The following is a 16,900-nucleotide window of genomic DNA, read 5'->3' as shown; positions in this document are numbered from 1 at the left end:
CAAACCCTTGACAGCACTTATTGGTGGATGAATTTATCCACCAATCAGCAAGGACAACCCAGGTTGTTCATAAAAAATGGGCCGGCATCTAAACCTACATTCTTGCTTTTCAAATAGAAATACCAAGAGAATGAAGAAAATTTGATAATAGGAGTAAATTAGAAAGTTGCTTAAAATTGCTGCTCTATCTGAATCACAAAAGAAAAAATTTGGGTTCAGTGTCCCTTTAAAGGGACAGTCAACACTTACTTTAACATGTTTTTATATTGAAAATAACAAAACGGAGGTCCGCCTACACTATACCCCTCCTGCCTTGCCGCCTTGCTTCTGTCCTAATCAGCGGCGCTAACTACTCTAATACCCGGTAAATATGGATGCCGGACTCCCCCCACCATTACGTAGCTGCCTTCTTCTTCAACTGATAAGCAAATCAGAATCCAGTCCTCGGACAGAAATTGCACACTTGAGAAAATGCAATCGGGAAAAAAAGAGTCACAGTGCATTTATATATATAAAAAAGAGTTAAACACGACTACACAGTTCTTAAAATAAAATGGAGAAAATATAAAAGAACCACTATCTTTCCCAGAAGTTCCATTCAGATGGCATAGATAATGTCACTCAGCTGCATGCAGCCTCCCATATAGAATGACAATATTATTTTGCTGAAATTACCACTAAATACCTATTTTCCTGAGGTCATGTTTATGATCACACCTCTTGCAGAATGGACAAGGCAGTTAGCCTCCCCTCTTTTATGGAAGGCCGAGTTAAGAATTATTTGTCTGTATTCAGGTTGAGATTCCAGACATCGGTTCTAGACTTGTTCAATCCTGCCCTCTAGTGAAACCTTCAGTTGTTACATATTATATGAGATCCTGAACAAAAGAGCTTGTGAATTCTCATACTCATAATTGTACAATGAGTCTGATAACCAGACAGCAGTATTCTCTGACGTAAACTGGACTCATGTCCTCAGCTATAGGGCATCTTATCTTCTTAATTGCAATATATTGGTCTCTGCTATAGTATTGTAAGGAGACAATCTCAATTGGATGATACCCTTCTAATAAGTGGTCACATTTATTATTTGTATTTCATATATATTTATCTTTAGTAAATCTGTTTAAAAAAGGGAAAGTTCTTTGTAGTCTTGCTGACTCTTGCTCACACTTGTTCGACCAATGGTTCTGCAGCTTTCAGGCACAGGAAGAGACCATGAGGCCTATTTATGAAATGTCTGTCGGACCTGATCCGACAGTGCGGATCAGGTCCGACAGACATCACTGAATGCGGAGAGCAATACGCTCTCCATATTCAGCATTGCACCAGCAGCTCTTATGAGCTGCTGGTGCAACGCCCCACCCTGCAGGCCGCCAGCAGGGGGGTGTCAATCAACCCGATCGTACTCGATCGTGTTGAATTCCAGCGATTCCTATCCGCCTCATCAGAGCAGGCGGACAGGGTAATGGAGCAGCGTTCTTTAGACACAAAAACACGGAGCTTGATAGATAGGCCACCATATCGGAGCTTGATAGATAGGCCCCCATATCTGCAGAAACATCTCTGTTATGACCTTTTAGGCAATGAAGTATAAAGCTGTGTTAGTAATTTGTAAGGACTGAGAATTGCTCCCTATAGAGTAATATTGCACATCAAGGGGTTGTTTTTGCTGGTTCTTATTCTGTATGTTGCCCCAACAGGAAGATCAAGGATGCTATAGTGGGGCAACCACTAGCAAAAAGTAAATTTATGCTTACCTGATAAATTAATTTCTTTTACGATATGACGAGTCCACTGATTTCATCCTTACTTGTGGGATATTAACCTCCTGCTAACAGGAAGTGGCAAAGAGCACCACAGCAGAGCTGTATATATAGCTCCTCCCTTCCCTCCACCCCCAGTCATTCGACCGAAGGTTTAGGAAGAGAAAGGAAAAAGCTAAAGGTGCAGAGGTGACTGAAGTTTACAAAAAATAAATATAAAATAAATCCGTCTTAAAATAACAGGGTGGGCCGTGGACTCGTCATATCGTAAAAGAAATTAATTTATCAGGTAAGCATAAATTTACTTTTCTTTTACAAAGATATGACGAGTCCACGGATTTCATCCTTACTTGTGGGATACCAATACCAAAGCTATAGGACACGGATGAAAGGGAGGGACAAGACAAGAACCTAAACGGAAGGCACCACTGCTTGAAGAACCTTTCTCCCAAAACAGCCTCAGAAGAAGCAAAAGTATCAAATTTGTAAAATTTGGAAAAAGTATGAAGAGACGACCAAGTCGCAGCCTTGCAAATCTGTTCTACAGAAGCATAATTTTTAAAATCCCATGAGGAAGCCACAGCCCTAGTAGAATGAGCCGTAATTCTTTCAGGCGGCTGCTGTCAAGCAGTCTCATATGCCAGACGGATGATACTCCTCAGCCAAAAAGAAAGAGAGGTAGCCGTATCTTTCTGACCCTTACGCTTTCCAGAATAAACAATGAATAATGAAGATGATTGACGGAAATCCTTAGTCGCCTGCAAGTAAAACTTCAAGGTACGGACCACGTCCAGGTTATGTGTCAGACGCTCCTTCTTAGAAGAAGGATTAGGACACAAGGAAGGAACAACAATTTCCTGATTAATATTCTTATTAGAAACAACCTTAGGAAGGAATCCAGGTTTGCTACGCAAAACCACCTTATCAGAATGAAATATAAGATAAGGCGAATCACATTGTAACGCTCAAAGCTCCGAAACTCTACGAGCAGAAGAAATAGCAACCAAAAACAAAACTTTCCAATATAACAACTTAATATCTATGGAATGCATGGGTTCAAACGGAACCCCTTGAAGAACTCTAAGAACTAAATTCAAACTCCAGGGAGGAGTAATTGGTCTAAATACAGGCTTAATTCTGGATAGAACCTGACAAAAAGACTGAACATCTGGAACATCTGCCAAACGTTTGTGAAGCAAAAATGACAAAGCAGAAATCTGTCCCTTTAAGGAACTCGCTGATAACCCTTTCTCCAATCCTTCTTGGAGAAAGGACAGAATCCTGGGAATCCTAACTTTACTCCATGAGTAGCCCTTGGATTCACACCAAAAAAGATATTTACACCATATCTTATGATAGATCTTTCTAGTGACAGGCTTACGTGCCTGTATCAAAGTATCAATGACCGAATCTGAGAATCCCCGCTTAGATAAAATCAAGCGTTCAATCTCCAAGCAGTCAGCTGCAGAGAATTTAGATTTGGATGTTGGAAAGGTCCATGAATGAGAAGGTCCTGTCTCAAAGGAAGTTTCCACGGTGGCAGAGAAGACATGTCCACTAGATCCGCATACCAAGTCCTGCGTGGCCATGCAGACTCGATCAGGATTACTGAAGCTCTCTCCTGTTTGATCCGAGCAATCACGTGTGGAAGGAGAGGAAACGGTGGAAACACATAAGCTAGGCTGAACGACCAAGGCACTGCCAAGGCATCTAGCAGTTCTGCCTGGGGATCCCTTGACCTGGATCCGTATCTTGGAAGCTTGGCATTCTGACGAGATGCCATCAGATCCAATTCCGGTCTGCCCCATCGGAAAATCAGAGAGGCAAACACCTCCGGGTGGAGTTCCCACTCCCCTGGATGAAAAGTCTGTCGATTTAGAAAATCCGCTTCCCAGTTCTCTACTCCTGGGATGTAGATTGCCGACAGATAACAAGAGTGGGCCTCCGCCCATCAAATTATATTGGATACTTCTATCATCGCTAAGGAACTCCTCGTTCCCCCTTAATGATTGATATAAGCTACAGTCGTGATATTGTCCGACTGGAATCTGATGAATTTGGCCGAAACCAACTGAGGCCACGCCTGAAGCGCATTGAATATTGCTCTCTATTCCAGAATATTGATTGGAAGTAGAGACTCCATCTGAGTCCTTACACCCTGAACCTTCAGGGAATTCCAGACTGCACCCCAGCCCAGGAGGCTGGCGTCCGTTGTAACTATCACCCACAAGGGTCTGCGGAAACACGTCCCCTGGGACAGCTGATCCAGTGACAACCACCAAAAAAGAGACTCTCTGGTCTCTTGATCCAGATTTATCTGAGGAAATTTGCATAGTCCCTATTCCACTGTCTGAGCATGCACAGCTGCAGTGGTCTGAGATGAAAACGAGCAAACGGAACTCTTGTCCGTGGAACTAGTGAACTCTTTTCTAGGTTCACCTTCCAACCGAGAGTTCTCAGAAAGGACAACACTGTGTCTGTATGAGATTTCGTCAGATGATAAGTCGACGCCTTAATTAAAATATCGTCCAGATAAGGCGTCACTGCTATGCACCACGGTCTGAGAACCGCCAGAAGGGACCCTAGAACCTTTGTGAAGATCCTGGGTGCTGTGGCCCACCCGAAGGGAAGAGCCACAAACTGAAAATGTTTGTCCAGGAAGGCAAACCTTAGGAACTGATGATGATCCTTGTGAATAGGGATATGAAGGTATGCATCCTTCAAGTCCACGGTAGTCATATATTGACCCTCCTGGATCATTGGTAAGATTGTTCGTATAGTCTCCATCTTGAACGGTGGGACTCTGAGAAACTTGTTTAGACACTTGAGATCTAAAATGGGTCTGAAAGTTCCCTCTTTTTTGGGAACCACGAAAAGATTTGAGTAAAACCCCTGTCCCTGTTCCAGTTTTGGAACGGGAAGAATTACTCCCATGGTAGAGAGGTCTTTTACACAGCGTAAGAACGCCTCTCTTTTTATCTGGTCAACAGACAATCGTGAAAGATGGAATCTTCCTCTTGGGAGAAAATCCTTGAATTCCAGTTGATACCCGTGGGTCACTATTTCCAATGCCCAGGGGTCCTGAACATCTCTTGCCCAAGCCTGGGCAAAGAAAGAAAGTCTGCCCCCTACTAGATCTGGTCCCGAATCGGGGGCCGCCCCTTCATGCTGTCTTTGTAGCAGCAGCGGGCTTCTTGGGTTGTTTACCTTTGTTCCAAGCCTGGTTAAATCTCCAGACGGATTTGGACTGAGCAAAATTCCCGTCCTGCTTTGTGGAAGAAGAGGAAGCGGAGGGTACTCCTTTAAAATTTCGAAAGGAACGAAAATTATTTTGTCTACCTCTCATCTTAACAGACTTATCCTGAGTTAGGGCATGACCTTTACCTCCAGTAATGTCAGAAATGATTTCCTTCAACTCAGGCCCAAATAGGGTCTTACCCTTGAAAGGAATAGCTAAACGATTTTGATGACACGTCAGCAGACCATGATTTTAACCATAATGCTCTACACGCTAAAATGGCAAATCCTGCATTTTTCGTTGCCAATTTAGCAATTTGAAAGGCGGCATCTGTAATAAAATAATTAGCTAACTTGAGAGCCTTAATTCTATCCAAAATGTCCTCTAAAGGGGTCTCCACCTTTAGAGACTCTTCTAGAGCATCAAACCAAAAAGCTGCTGCAGTAGTAACTGGAACAATGTAAGCTAAGCTGTTGGTTGTAAAAGAAAACCCTGATGAATAAATAATTTCTTTAGAAGACTCTCCAACTTCTTATCCATAGTGTCTTTAAAAGCACAACTGTCTTCAATAGGTATAGTTGTACGCTTAGCCAGGGTAGAAATAGCTCCCTCCACCTTAGGAACCGACTGCCAAGAGTCCCGAATGGTGTCTGATATGGGATACATTTTCTTGAAATTAGGAGGAGAGAACGGTATACCTGGTCTATCCCATTCCTTTTTTATAATTTCCGAAATTCTTTTAGGAACCGGAAAAACATCAGTGTAAGTAGTTACCTCTAGATATTTGTCCATTTTACACCATTTTTCTGGAGTCGTTAAAACCTCCCGGAGTAACAGGCGGAGGTGTTCAAGCTTAAATTTAAAGGACATGACGTCCGAATCTGTCTGAGGTAACATACTTCCAGGGTCTGAAAGTTCTCCCTCAGACAACAATTCCCTGTCCCCAACTCAGAGCCCTGTGAGGGTACGTCGGAAATAGCCAGCAAAGCATCAGAGGATTCAGTATTTACATTAATACCTGACCTACTGCGTTTACCCTGTAACACTTGTAACTTAGATAATACCTCTGTAAGGGTAGTTGACATAACTGCAGCCATATCCTGCTGAGTAAAATAATTAGACGCACTTGAAGTACCTGGCGTCGCTTGTGTGGGCGTTAAAGGTTGTGACACTTGGGGAGAATTAGATGGCATATCCTGATTCTCTTCAGACTGAGAATCATCCTTAGGCACACTTTCTTTACCTAAAATATGCTTCTTACATTGTAAGGCCCTTTCAGTACAAGAGGTACACAAAGTAAGAGGGGGTTCCACAATGGCTTCTAAACACATAGAACAATTAGTTTCCTCAATGTTAGACATGTTGAACAGATTAGTACTAGCAACACTAGTCGTAAATAACCTCAAATATTGATTCAAAACAATTTTTAGAAAAAATGTACTGCGCCTTTAAGAGATAAAAAGCGCAACAATTTTTCTCAAACTGCTTAAAGCGATTGAAAACGCTAAAACAATCAAATATAATAACTCAATTGGCCCAACAATTATTGCACCCTATAGGTAAGTGATGAATCTACCCTCTAAGAAGCATTTTAATCACAAAAGATTAAGTTAATAGAAAAAAATGCCTAACTGCCCCAGGGTACTGCGAAAATGTCTCGACAACGATCTGGTTAACAGATCTCAACTCTAGGCCCCACCGGAGCTAAATGCCTGCTGCCTTCTCAGACAGTGTAAACTGCGCGTCTGAGCGTGCAAAATAGGCCCCGCCTATCATAGACTTCGTCTGAATAGTTTGTATAACGGCATGGGAAGTGGTTAGTGGTCCCCTGAATTTCTATAAAAATAAACTGCAGCTCTACTGACTTTTATAAATAATAAATATATATACAATGTCAAGCTGCCTCTCCCAGTGTCCAGCCCCATGCAGATATAAGCAATATGTATGCAATATAACGCCTAGATTTAGAGTTTTGCAGACAAAGGGGTGTGTTAGCTATGCGTGCTTTTTTTCCCCCGCACCTTTTAAATGCCGCTGGTATTTAGAGTTCACAGAATGGCTGGGTTTTCAGTGCGTTAGGCTCCAAAAAGGGAGCGTAGAGCATAATTTAACGCCACTGCAACTCTCGATACCAGCGGTGCTTACGGACGCGGCCAGCTTAAAAAACGTGCTCGTGCACGATTCCCCCATAGAAAACAATGGGGCTGTTTGAGCTGAAAAAAAACCTAACACCAGCAAAAAAAGCCGCGTTCAGCTCCTAACGCAGCCCCATTGTTTCCTATGGGGAAACACTTCCTACGTCTGCACCTAACACTCTAACATGTACCCCGAACCTTACACTTATTAACCCCTAATCTGCCGCCCCAGCTATCGCTGACCCCTGCATATTATTTTTAACCCCTAATCTGCCGCTCCGTACACCCCCGCCACCTACATTATCCCTATTTACCCCTAATCTGCTGCCCTAACATCGCCGACCCCTATATTATATTTATTAACCCCTAATCTGCCGCCCCCAACGTCGCCTCCACCTAACTACACTTATTAACCCCTAATCTGCCGACCGGACCTGAGCGCTACTATAATAAATGTATTAACCCCTAATCCGCCTCACTCCCGCCTCAATAACCCTATAAGAAATAGTATTAACCCCTAATCTGCCCTCCCTAACATTGCCGACACCTAACTTCAAGTATTAACCCCTAATCTGCCGATCGGAACTCACCGCTACTCTAATAAATTTTTTAACCCCTAAAGCTAATTTTAACCCTAACCCTAACACCCCCCTAAGTTAAATATAATTTTATTCTAACGAAATAAATTAACTCTTATTAAATAACTTATTCCTATTTAAAGCTAAATACTTACCTGTAAAATAAACCCTAATATAGCTACAATATAACAAATAATTATATTGTAGCTATTTTAGGATTAATATTTATTTTACAGGCAACTTTGTAATTATTTTAACCAGGTACAATAGCTATTAAATAGTTAATAACTATTTAATAGTTACTTAGTTAAAATAATAACAAAATTACCTGTAAAATAAATCCTAACCTAAGTTACAATTAAACCTAACACTACACTATCAATAAATTAAATAAATAAAATACCTACAATTATCTACAATTAAACCTAACACTACACTATCAATAAATAAATTAAATACAATTCCTACAAATAAATACAATTAAACTAACTAAAGTACAAAAAATAAAAAAGAACTAAGTTACAAAAAATAAAAAAATATTTACAAACATTAGAAAAAAATTACAACAATTTTAAACTAATTACACCTACTCTAAGCCCCCTAATAAAATAACAAAGACCCCCAAAATAAAAAAATGCCCTACCCTATTCTAAATTACAAAAGTTCAAAGCTCTTTAACCTTACCAGCCCTTAAAAGGGCCCTTTGCGGGGCATGCCCCAAAGAATTCAGCTCTTTTGCCTGTAAAAAAAAAACATACAATACCCCCCCCCCACATTACCACCCACCACCCACATACCCCTAATCTAACCCAAACCCCCTTAAATAAACCTAACACTAAGCCCATGAAGATCTCCCTACCTTGTCTTCACCATGCCAGGTTCACCGATCGGTCCAGAAGAGGGTGCAAAGTCTTGATCCAAGCCCAAGCGGGGGGCTGAAGAGTGACCTCCATCCTCGGGCTGAAGTCTGGATCCAAGCGGCGGCTGAAGAAATCCATCATCGGGCTGAAGTCGGAAGTCCATCATCGGGATGAAGTCTTCTATCAAGCAGCATCTTCAATCTTCTTTCTTCCGGAGCGGAGCGGAGCCATCTTCTTCCCAGCCGACGCGGAACATCCTCTTCTACCGACGCCTACTCGCCGAATGACGGTTCCTTTAAATGACGTCATCCAAGATGGCGTCCGTCGAATTCTGATTGGCTGATAGGATTCTATCAGCCAATCGGAATTAAGGTAGGAAAATTCTGATTGGCTGATGGAATCAGCCAATCAGATTCAAGTTCAATCCGATTGGCTGATCCGATCAGCCAATCAGATTGAGCTTGCATTCTATCGGCTGTTCCGATCAGCCAATAGAATGCAAGCTCAATCCGATTGGCTGATCCGATCAGCCAATCTGATTGAACTTGATTCTGATTGGCTGATTCCATCAGCCAATCAGAATTTTCCTACCTTAATTCCGATTGGCTGATAGAATCCTATCAGCCAATCGGAATTCGACGGACGCCATCTTGGATGACGTCATTTAAAGGAACCGTCATTCGGCTAGTAGGCGTCGTTAGAAGAGGATGGATCCGCGTCGGCTGGGAAGAAGATGGCTCCGCTCCGCTCCGGAAGAAAGAAGATTGAAGATGCTGCTTGATAGAAGACTTCATCCCGATGATGGACTTCCGACTTCAGCCCGATGATGGATTTCTTCAGCCGCCGCTTGGATCCAGACTTCAGCCCGAGGATGGACGTCACTCTTCAGCCCCTGCTTGGGCTTGGATCAACACTTCCGAGGCTTGGATCAAGACTTCCGAGGACGGATCGGTGAACCTAGCATGGTGAAGATAAGGTAGGAAGATCTTCAGGGGCTTAGTGTTAGGTTTATTTAAGGGGGGTTTGGGTTAGATTAGGGGTATGTGGGTGGTGGGTTGTAATGTTGGGGGGGGGGGGGTATTGTATGTGTTTTTTTTACAGGCAAAAGAGCTGAATTCTTTGGGGCATGCCCTGCAAAGGCCCCTGTTCAGGGCTGGTAAGGTAAAAGAGCTTTGAACTTTTTAAATTTAGAATAGGGTAGGGCATTTTTTTTATTTTGGGGGGCTTTGTTATTTTATTAGGGGGCTTAGAGTAGGTGTAATTAGTTTAAAATTGTTGTAATATTTTTCTAATGTTTGTAAATATTTTTTTATTTTTTGTAACTTAGTTCTTTTTTATTTTTTGTACTTTAGTTAGTTTATTTAATTGTATTTATTTGTAGGTATTGTATTTAATTAATTTATTGATAGTGTAGTGTTAGGTTTAATTGTAGATAATTGTAGGTATTTTATTTAATTAATTTATTGATAGTGTAGTGTTAGGTTTAATTGTAACTTAGGTTAGGATTTATTTTACAGGTAATTTTGTTATTATTTTAACTAGGTAACTATTAAATAGCTATTGTACCTGGTTAAAATAAATACAAAGTTGCCTGTAAAATAAATATTAATCCTAAAATAGCTACAATATAATTATAATTTATATTGTAGCTATATTAGGGTTTATTTTACAGGTAAGTATTTAGCTTTAAATAGGAATAATTTATTTAATAAGAGTTAATTTATTTTGTTAGAATAAAATTATATTTAATTTAGGGGGGTGTTAGGGTTAGGGTTAGAATTAGCTTTAGGGGTTAAAAAATTTATTAGAGTAGCGGTGAGCTCCGATCGGCAGATTAGGGGTTAATACTTGAAGTTAGGTGTCGGCGATGTTAGGGAGGGCAGATTAGGGGTTAATACTATTTATTATAGGGTTATTGAGGCGGGAGTGAGGCGGATTAGGGGTTAATAACTTTATTATAGTAGCGGTGCGGTCCGCTCGGCAGATTAGGGGTTAATAAGTGTAGGCAGGTGGAGGCGACGTTGAGGGGGGCAGATTAGGGGTTAATAAATATAATATAGGGGTCGGCGGTGTTAGGCGCAGCAGATTAGGGGTACATAGCTATAATGTAGGTGGCAGCTGGGTATGGAGCGGCAGATTAGGGGTTAATAATAATAAGCAGGGGTCAGCGATAGCGGGGGCGGCAGATTAGGGGTTAATAAATATAATATAGGGGTCGGCGGTGTTAGGGGCAGCAGATTAGGGGTTCATAGGGATAATGTAGGTGGCAGCGGTGTGCAGTCGGCAGATTAGGGGTTAAAAAATTTTAATAGAGTGGCGGCGATGTGGGGGGGCCTCGGTTTAGGGGTACATAGGTAGTTTATGGGTGTTAGTGTACTTTAGAGCACAGTAGTTAAGAGCTTTATAAACCGGCGTTAGCCCAGAAAGCTCTTAACTACTGTTTTTTTTCTGCGGCTGGAGTTTTTTCGTTAGATTTCTAACGCTCACTTCAGCCACGACTCTAAATACCGGCGTTAGAAAGATCCCATTGAAAAGATAGGATACGCAATTGACGTAAGGGGATCTGCGGTATGGAAAAGTTGTGGCTGGAAAGTGAGCGTTAGACCCTTTAATGACTGACTCTAAATACCGGCGGTAGCCCAAAACCAGCGTTAGGAGCCTCTAACGCTGGTTTTGACGGCTACCGCCCAACTCTAAATCTAGCCGTAAGGATCTTCAGTAACACCCTCAGTGATAAAGATCTACTGCTTACCCCTTCCCTTGCAGGGAAAAAAATGTCAGCCAATTCTGATATAACAAGTCTCCTCAGAAATAAAAGACTGAACATACCTCAATGCTGCTTGTAGCATGACACCGTTCTCCACACTGAAGATTTCTCTTGCACTACCTTCAGAAGCTCTGTGGGAACCAAAATGGATCTTAGTTACAACTGCTAAGATCATCAACCTCAGGGCAGAAATCTTCTTCCATATCTCCCTGAGGAAAATAGTACACACCGGTACCATTAAAAATAAAAAACTTCTTGATTGAAGAATCTAAAACTAACACCTCGCTTTACCTCTTCCTATTACTAACACAGGCAAAGAGAATGACTGGAGGTGGAGGGAAGGGGGGAGCTATATATACAGCTCTGCTGTGGTGCTCTTTACCACTTCCTGTTAGCAGGAGGTTAATATCCCACAAGTAAGGATGAAATCCGTGGACTCATCATATCTTTGTAAAAGAAATGTTGCCATAGAAATGTTGCTACAGACGTCTTACCTGCATTGTTGCTTTTAATGTTGCCATGGACTGGGAAAACTCCCATTAATCCCTTTTATGTCAGAGACCTGAATCTTGGCATAGCTAAGATCTCAGCGCTTGAAATTTCAATTGTGGTATAATAATATTATTGACTAACTTTTCTATGCATATTTTTTATTTCAGGATTAAATTTATAATAAAAAATAAATTGTTGTATGCTTTAATACTTTGAGTTGTTTGTTCATATATGTTATACAATATTGCATTATACAAATGTAATTTATTTACTGAGTCAAGTATTGATCTACAGTTTAATAATTGAATTTTATGGATAAGCCTAATACATCTATCCAACTATATAAAATATTGGACATCATGGACCTTTTTGATTTTTAATTTTAGTAAGAGATGGTCTATATGAGATCATTTTACATACTATTATTATTATTATATATACATATATATAAATTTTTATATATATATATATATATATATATATATATATATATATATATATATATATATATATATTTAAATATATCTATATTACAATGGTATGTGATACTACCAAACCGGTTATGCAACCATGTGTAAATCTCAGGCACACCTTGTATCAGCTGTAATTTTAAGCTGGGTCACCAGAGAAAAAAAAAAACAAGGGCATAGTCCGAAAAGTACAGGGTATAAAAAGACAGCGAAAGGGTAATAACAACTGAGAAAGAGAGAGAGAGAGAGAGAGAGAGAGAGAGAGAGAGAGAGAGAGAGAGAGAGAGAGAGAGAGAGTGGAAGAACTGTTCTCCAACCTTGTTAATAAAATTATGGCTCTGAGTGTTGCAGGAACAATTCTGCTTGCAACCTGTATTACCTTCCTGCTGTATCTGATATCATGGTGGAACAAGTTCAGGAAAGAAAAATTGCCCCCTGGGCCGATCCCTTTACCTTTATTAGGGAACCTTTTGAACATTAGTCCTAAAGAGTTTCCAAAGTCCTTGTTGAAGGTAAGTGTGAGTTTGAGGTCCAGTTTTGCAGGTTCATTTTTTTCTGCTTGGAAAACTTTTCCTTTAGCCACAACCAATATATTTTATTCTTTTATTTTTCTTTCTTTTTTATTTTAATTAACTTTTAATATCTGGAGGTTCTATAGATCATTAGTGGTAATTATTGACAAAGACAATTACATTCTTTGGAACAATTGTATATTCTAATTAACAGCAGATTCAATGTTAACTGTGTTTTGTTTGTTTTTTAACAACCACACAATCAGGAGTAATTTAAAAAAAACAAAGTCTCACATCTAGACTTGTATAATTCAATACATTTTTTTGTAATTTAATTTCTACTTAAACTAATAGGATTCAATAGGGATGTGTGGATATATGTTTGTTTGTTTTTAAATAAGAATGGTTTAATTAAATTATTTTTTATAGAACCAACGTTAGCATTCTAATATCAGATGTTAAAATTGAATGACCATATTTAACAATTAGATATTACCTTCATATTCATATTATAAGTCTCCTACACATTGATTGATGTCTATGGGTACCTATTATTGAGCAGCAGAGCTTGCTTTGAGCAAATCCAAAAGCAACAGTGGTACGACCACTCATTATTAACGCCTGGGAGATTGACAGGTCTCACAAGTGCAGGGAAAAGCAATGTCTGCCACCTAATAACTCTGGTGGGCAAGTACACCTTTGTCTGCACATTTAATTATAGATCTTGTTCTATGAAGATCAATATTTAAATCTTAATATGAGAATATAGAGTTACATTTGGCAGTCAGATGTCAAATTTCATGATAGAAAGATATTCATTTTTGTTTAGAAAACTTTTGTCATTTGTTAAGTATAATAAATATTTCTAATATGTATTAACAAATGTGTGAGACATTTATCCGTTGCTAGCATTTAGCACCCAACGCTTGTGCCATGTGAAAATTTAAGAGAATATGAACATTATAGTTTGAAAAAATTATGATATTATGACCTCATTAATAATCAATAATATGTAACCAAAATAAACCTAGGAAACGCAATTCTTTAAAAAGAGTTTTCTGGTATTAACATAAGCACAACTTCAGCAGGAAACATTTGTAAATAGATAAAAAATGAAATAAAAAGTATAAAAAAAAAGTTAAACATTATTCTCTACAACTGAAACAGTTAAATGTATTGCAACGTCCAAAGCTCTGAACTCTGTTGCACTATCTGTTTCTACACAGCTGAGTGAGACCTATGGACCCGTTTTTACTCTTGATTTGATTGCGGAACGTGTCATGGTACTGGTTGGTTATGATGCAGTGAAAGAGGCTCTGGTAGACCGAAGTGACTCGTTTAGTGACCGCGGAGGCACACAAATTGTTGACCTATTCTTTAAAGATTATGGTAAGAAAGTTCAATAAATCACATAAGTTGTAGACCTTTTAGCAGCTTACAATAGCTGAGATCATTAAAGATTGCCAATATAAAATTAATTATCCAATTAATTAATTAACAGCTTACGTCCTTTTTAAAACAAAAACTACAGTATTACATTTATTAAATGGACAGTATGCACCTTGCTATTTAAATGTTTAGTTATGTTTAATAAATTAACTGTGCAATATATTTTCATTATTTATTTTGCTTCCTATTTCTTAGAAATAGAAATGCACACTGCAGATTTGTCAAGGCTAAACCTGCTACACGTCTTTCTCTAACAACAGCTGCAAAACAATCCACTTTATACAAATATAATAGTCTGCAGGCTCAAGCCCAGATAAGGCATGTAGTGGTTGGAGTTTGGCTATTAAAAAACAAGTGCAGCAAACAAGATGTTAATTTATTTCAGATATGTTTAGACTTGGATGATGCATAATTATATAGCTAGTTACTAGAAGTTTAGTAACAATATAATATATATATATTATATCAGCCGTTAAGTGGCCACTAGTCCATTTTATTTTTCTTAAGATAGAATAGCATAGCAGCCAAGTGTAATTATTTTTAAATCACATAAACATCTTAATTACTGCAAATTATTTAAAATATCAAAACTTGCCTCACCACTTATTTGAAGGCAATCACAGTTTGAAACTTAGCACACCCATTATGTTAGCAAATACTTGCATTGTTCTGCAGTTCCTTATGTAATCTTCCCTTGTTGAGGCCAATGAAGGACAGCTATGTAGCAGGTTTAACCCTGAGAAGTCTGCAGTGTGCGTTTTCCGCATTTTTTTTTTAGAGATTAATTACAGGAAAAAGAGAAAACATTGTGAAAATAAATTGTTTTTCTACACATAATGAATTAAAAGCATTACATTGGAAATTATTTGCATACAAAATAAATATTTTAATTAAATTTAAAGACATGTTTATTCTATCTCCTAAATGAGCTTCTGGACGGATCCAACAATCACTGTGTAGCAGGTACTAAGTTTCACTGTTTGAAGACAATGCCACCCATTCTAATTCCTTAGATAAAGAAAAAATAGATGATGCTTATGTATTAAATAAGTAGAAACTCCAGAAATCATCATATATATTAAGTTTTGTGATTAGAGAGTTATCTAGACAGCGATTGGTACATTTTTAGATTCAGATTCTGAGTTCTATAAAATGACTCTACAATCTATAGTATATATACCAAAATAGAATGTATAAAGCAATGAAGAAATGATTAATTAAAAATAACTTTTACTGATATTATATAGTTTGCCAATAAAAGCACACTGCTGTACTTATTCTAATATGTATAACTAGTCCTAAAGCCCGTTCACACGGGCCGTGTTGTGTTATATTTAATCTCTCTCTCTCTCTCTCTCTCTCTCTCGTTCTCCCCGGTTCTCCCCTGCGCGCGCGATCAGCTGTGCTGCCCGGTCCTCGCGCTGCTGTCGGGTGGGTGCGCGTGCGATCAGCTGCAAGAGTTTGTCTGAACTGCGCATGACGGCTTCAGACAAACTCTTGTCTTTTATAATATAGGATGTAGGAATATATATAGGTGTGAAAGGTTAAAAGGACATGAAACACACATTTTTTTTTATTTCATGATTTGGATAGAGAATACAAGTTTAAACAACTTTCCCATTTAATTCTATTATCAATTTTGCTTCATTCTCTTAGTATATTTTGTTGAGTAAGCTTGGGTGTCTATAGTCATATTATAGAACTCTAAACTTAGTATCTCAGGCTTATCCCTTGTTTGGCATGAGCTGTGCTTACCAGGCACTTCCCCACTGCATTCAAAGATAACAGTTCAATTAAACTTTTTAATTAAAACTGACCTTTATTTTAACGTGATACCAATAGACACAGCACCTCAACACCTTAGTCCTAAGTGCACGCTGGAAGGGTTACTGCAGGCACACAAAGATAATCATCCAAATTCCAAATGAATCCACAGCACCAAGGATATATTCACAACTTTATTGGAACATCTGGGTCAGACAGATATTATAAGCAACGTTTCAGGTTAACAACCCTTAATCATGCTATGATTAAGCATGATTAAAGGGACAGTCTACACCAGAATTTTTTATTGTTTTAAAAGATAGATAATCCCTTTATTACCTATTCCCTAGTTTTGCATAACCAACACAGTTATATAAATACACGTTTTACCTCTGTGATTATCTTTTACCTAAGCCTCTGCAGACTGCCCACTTATTTCAGTTCTTTTGACAGACTTGCATTTTAGCCAATCAGTGCGGGCTCCTAGGAACTCCGAGCGCGTGAGCACAGTGTTATCTATATGACACACATAAACTAACACCCTCACATGCCCTATCTGAATCATGAAAGTTTATTTTGGACTACACTGTCTCTTTAAGGGTTGTTAACCCTAAACGTTGCTTATAATATCTGTCTGACCCAGATGTTCCAATAAAGTTGTAAATATATCGTTGGTGCTGTGGATTCTTTCTTTTAATGTAACAGGAGTCCAACACTGAAATGTGCAACATTTCTATCAATCAATGAGTTCTTAGTAATGCTTACAATAATGTAACAATAATAACATTTATAGTTTATACATGTAAACGTTACATCAAATATTGCAGCGTCATCTAGTGGCCAAAAGACAAAAAATTATTACATTTTGT

The 16,900-nt window shown here is 38.9% G+C and overlaps 1 protein-coding gene across 1 annotated transcript in view; it reads left to right on the top strand.

The window, feature by feature from the left end:
• Window positions 1-12,548: 12,548 nt before the first annotated feature.
• LOC128666856 (cytochrome P450 2C15) overlaps window positions 12,549-16,900 on the top strand; it is a 45,134-nt gene continuing 40,782 nt past the window's right edge. The window contains exons 1-2 of the mRNA XM_053721656.1: window positions 12,549-12,818; window positions 14,045-14,207. Coding sequence (XP_053577631.1) covers window positions 12,639-12,818; window positions 14,045-14,207 — 343 coding nt within the window. The 5' untranslated portion in view covers window positions 12,549-12,638. The remainder of the gene's footprint in view (window positions 12,819-14,044; window positions 14,208-16,900) is intronic.

Source organism: Bombina bombina, chromosome 7, assembly GCF_027579735.1.
Source record: "Bombina bombina isolate aBomBom1 chromosome 7, aBomBom1.pri, whole genome shotgun sequence".
In the NCBI taxonomy this organism is placed as follows: Eukaryota; Metazoa; Chordata; class Amphibia; order Anura; family Bombinatoridae; genus Bombina; species Bombina bombina.
Note: the sequence above shows the minus strand (reverse complement) of the source record. Positions and strands in the feature narration are given on the sequence as shown.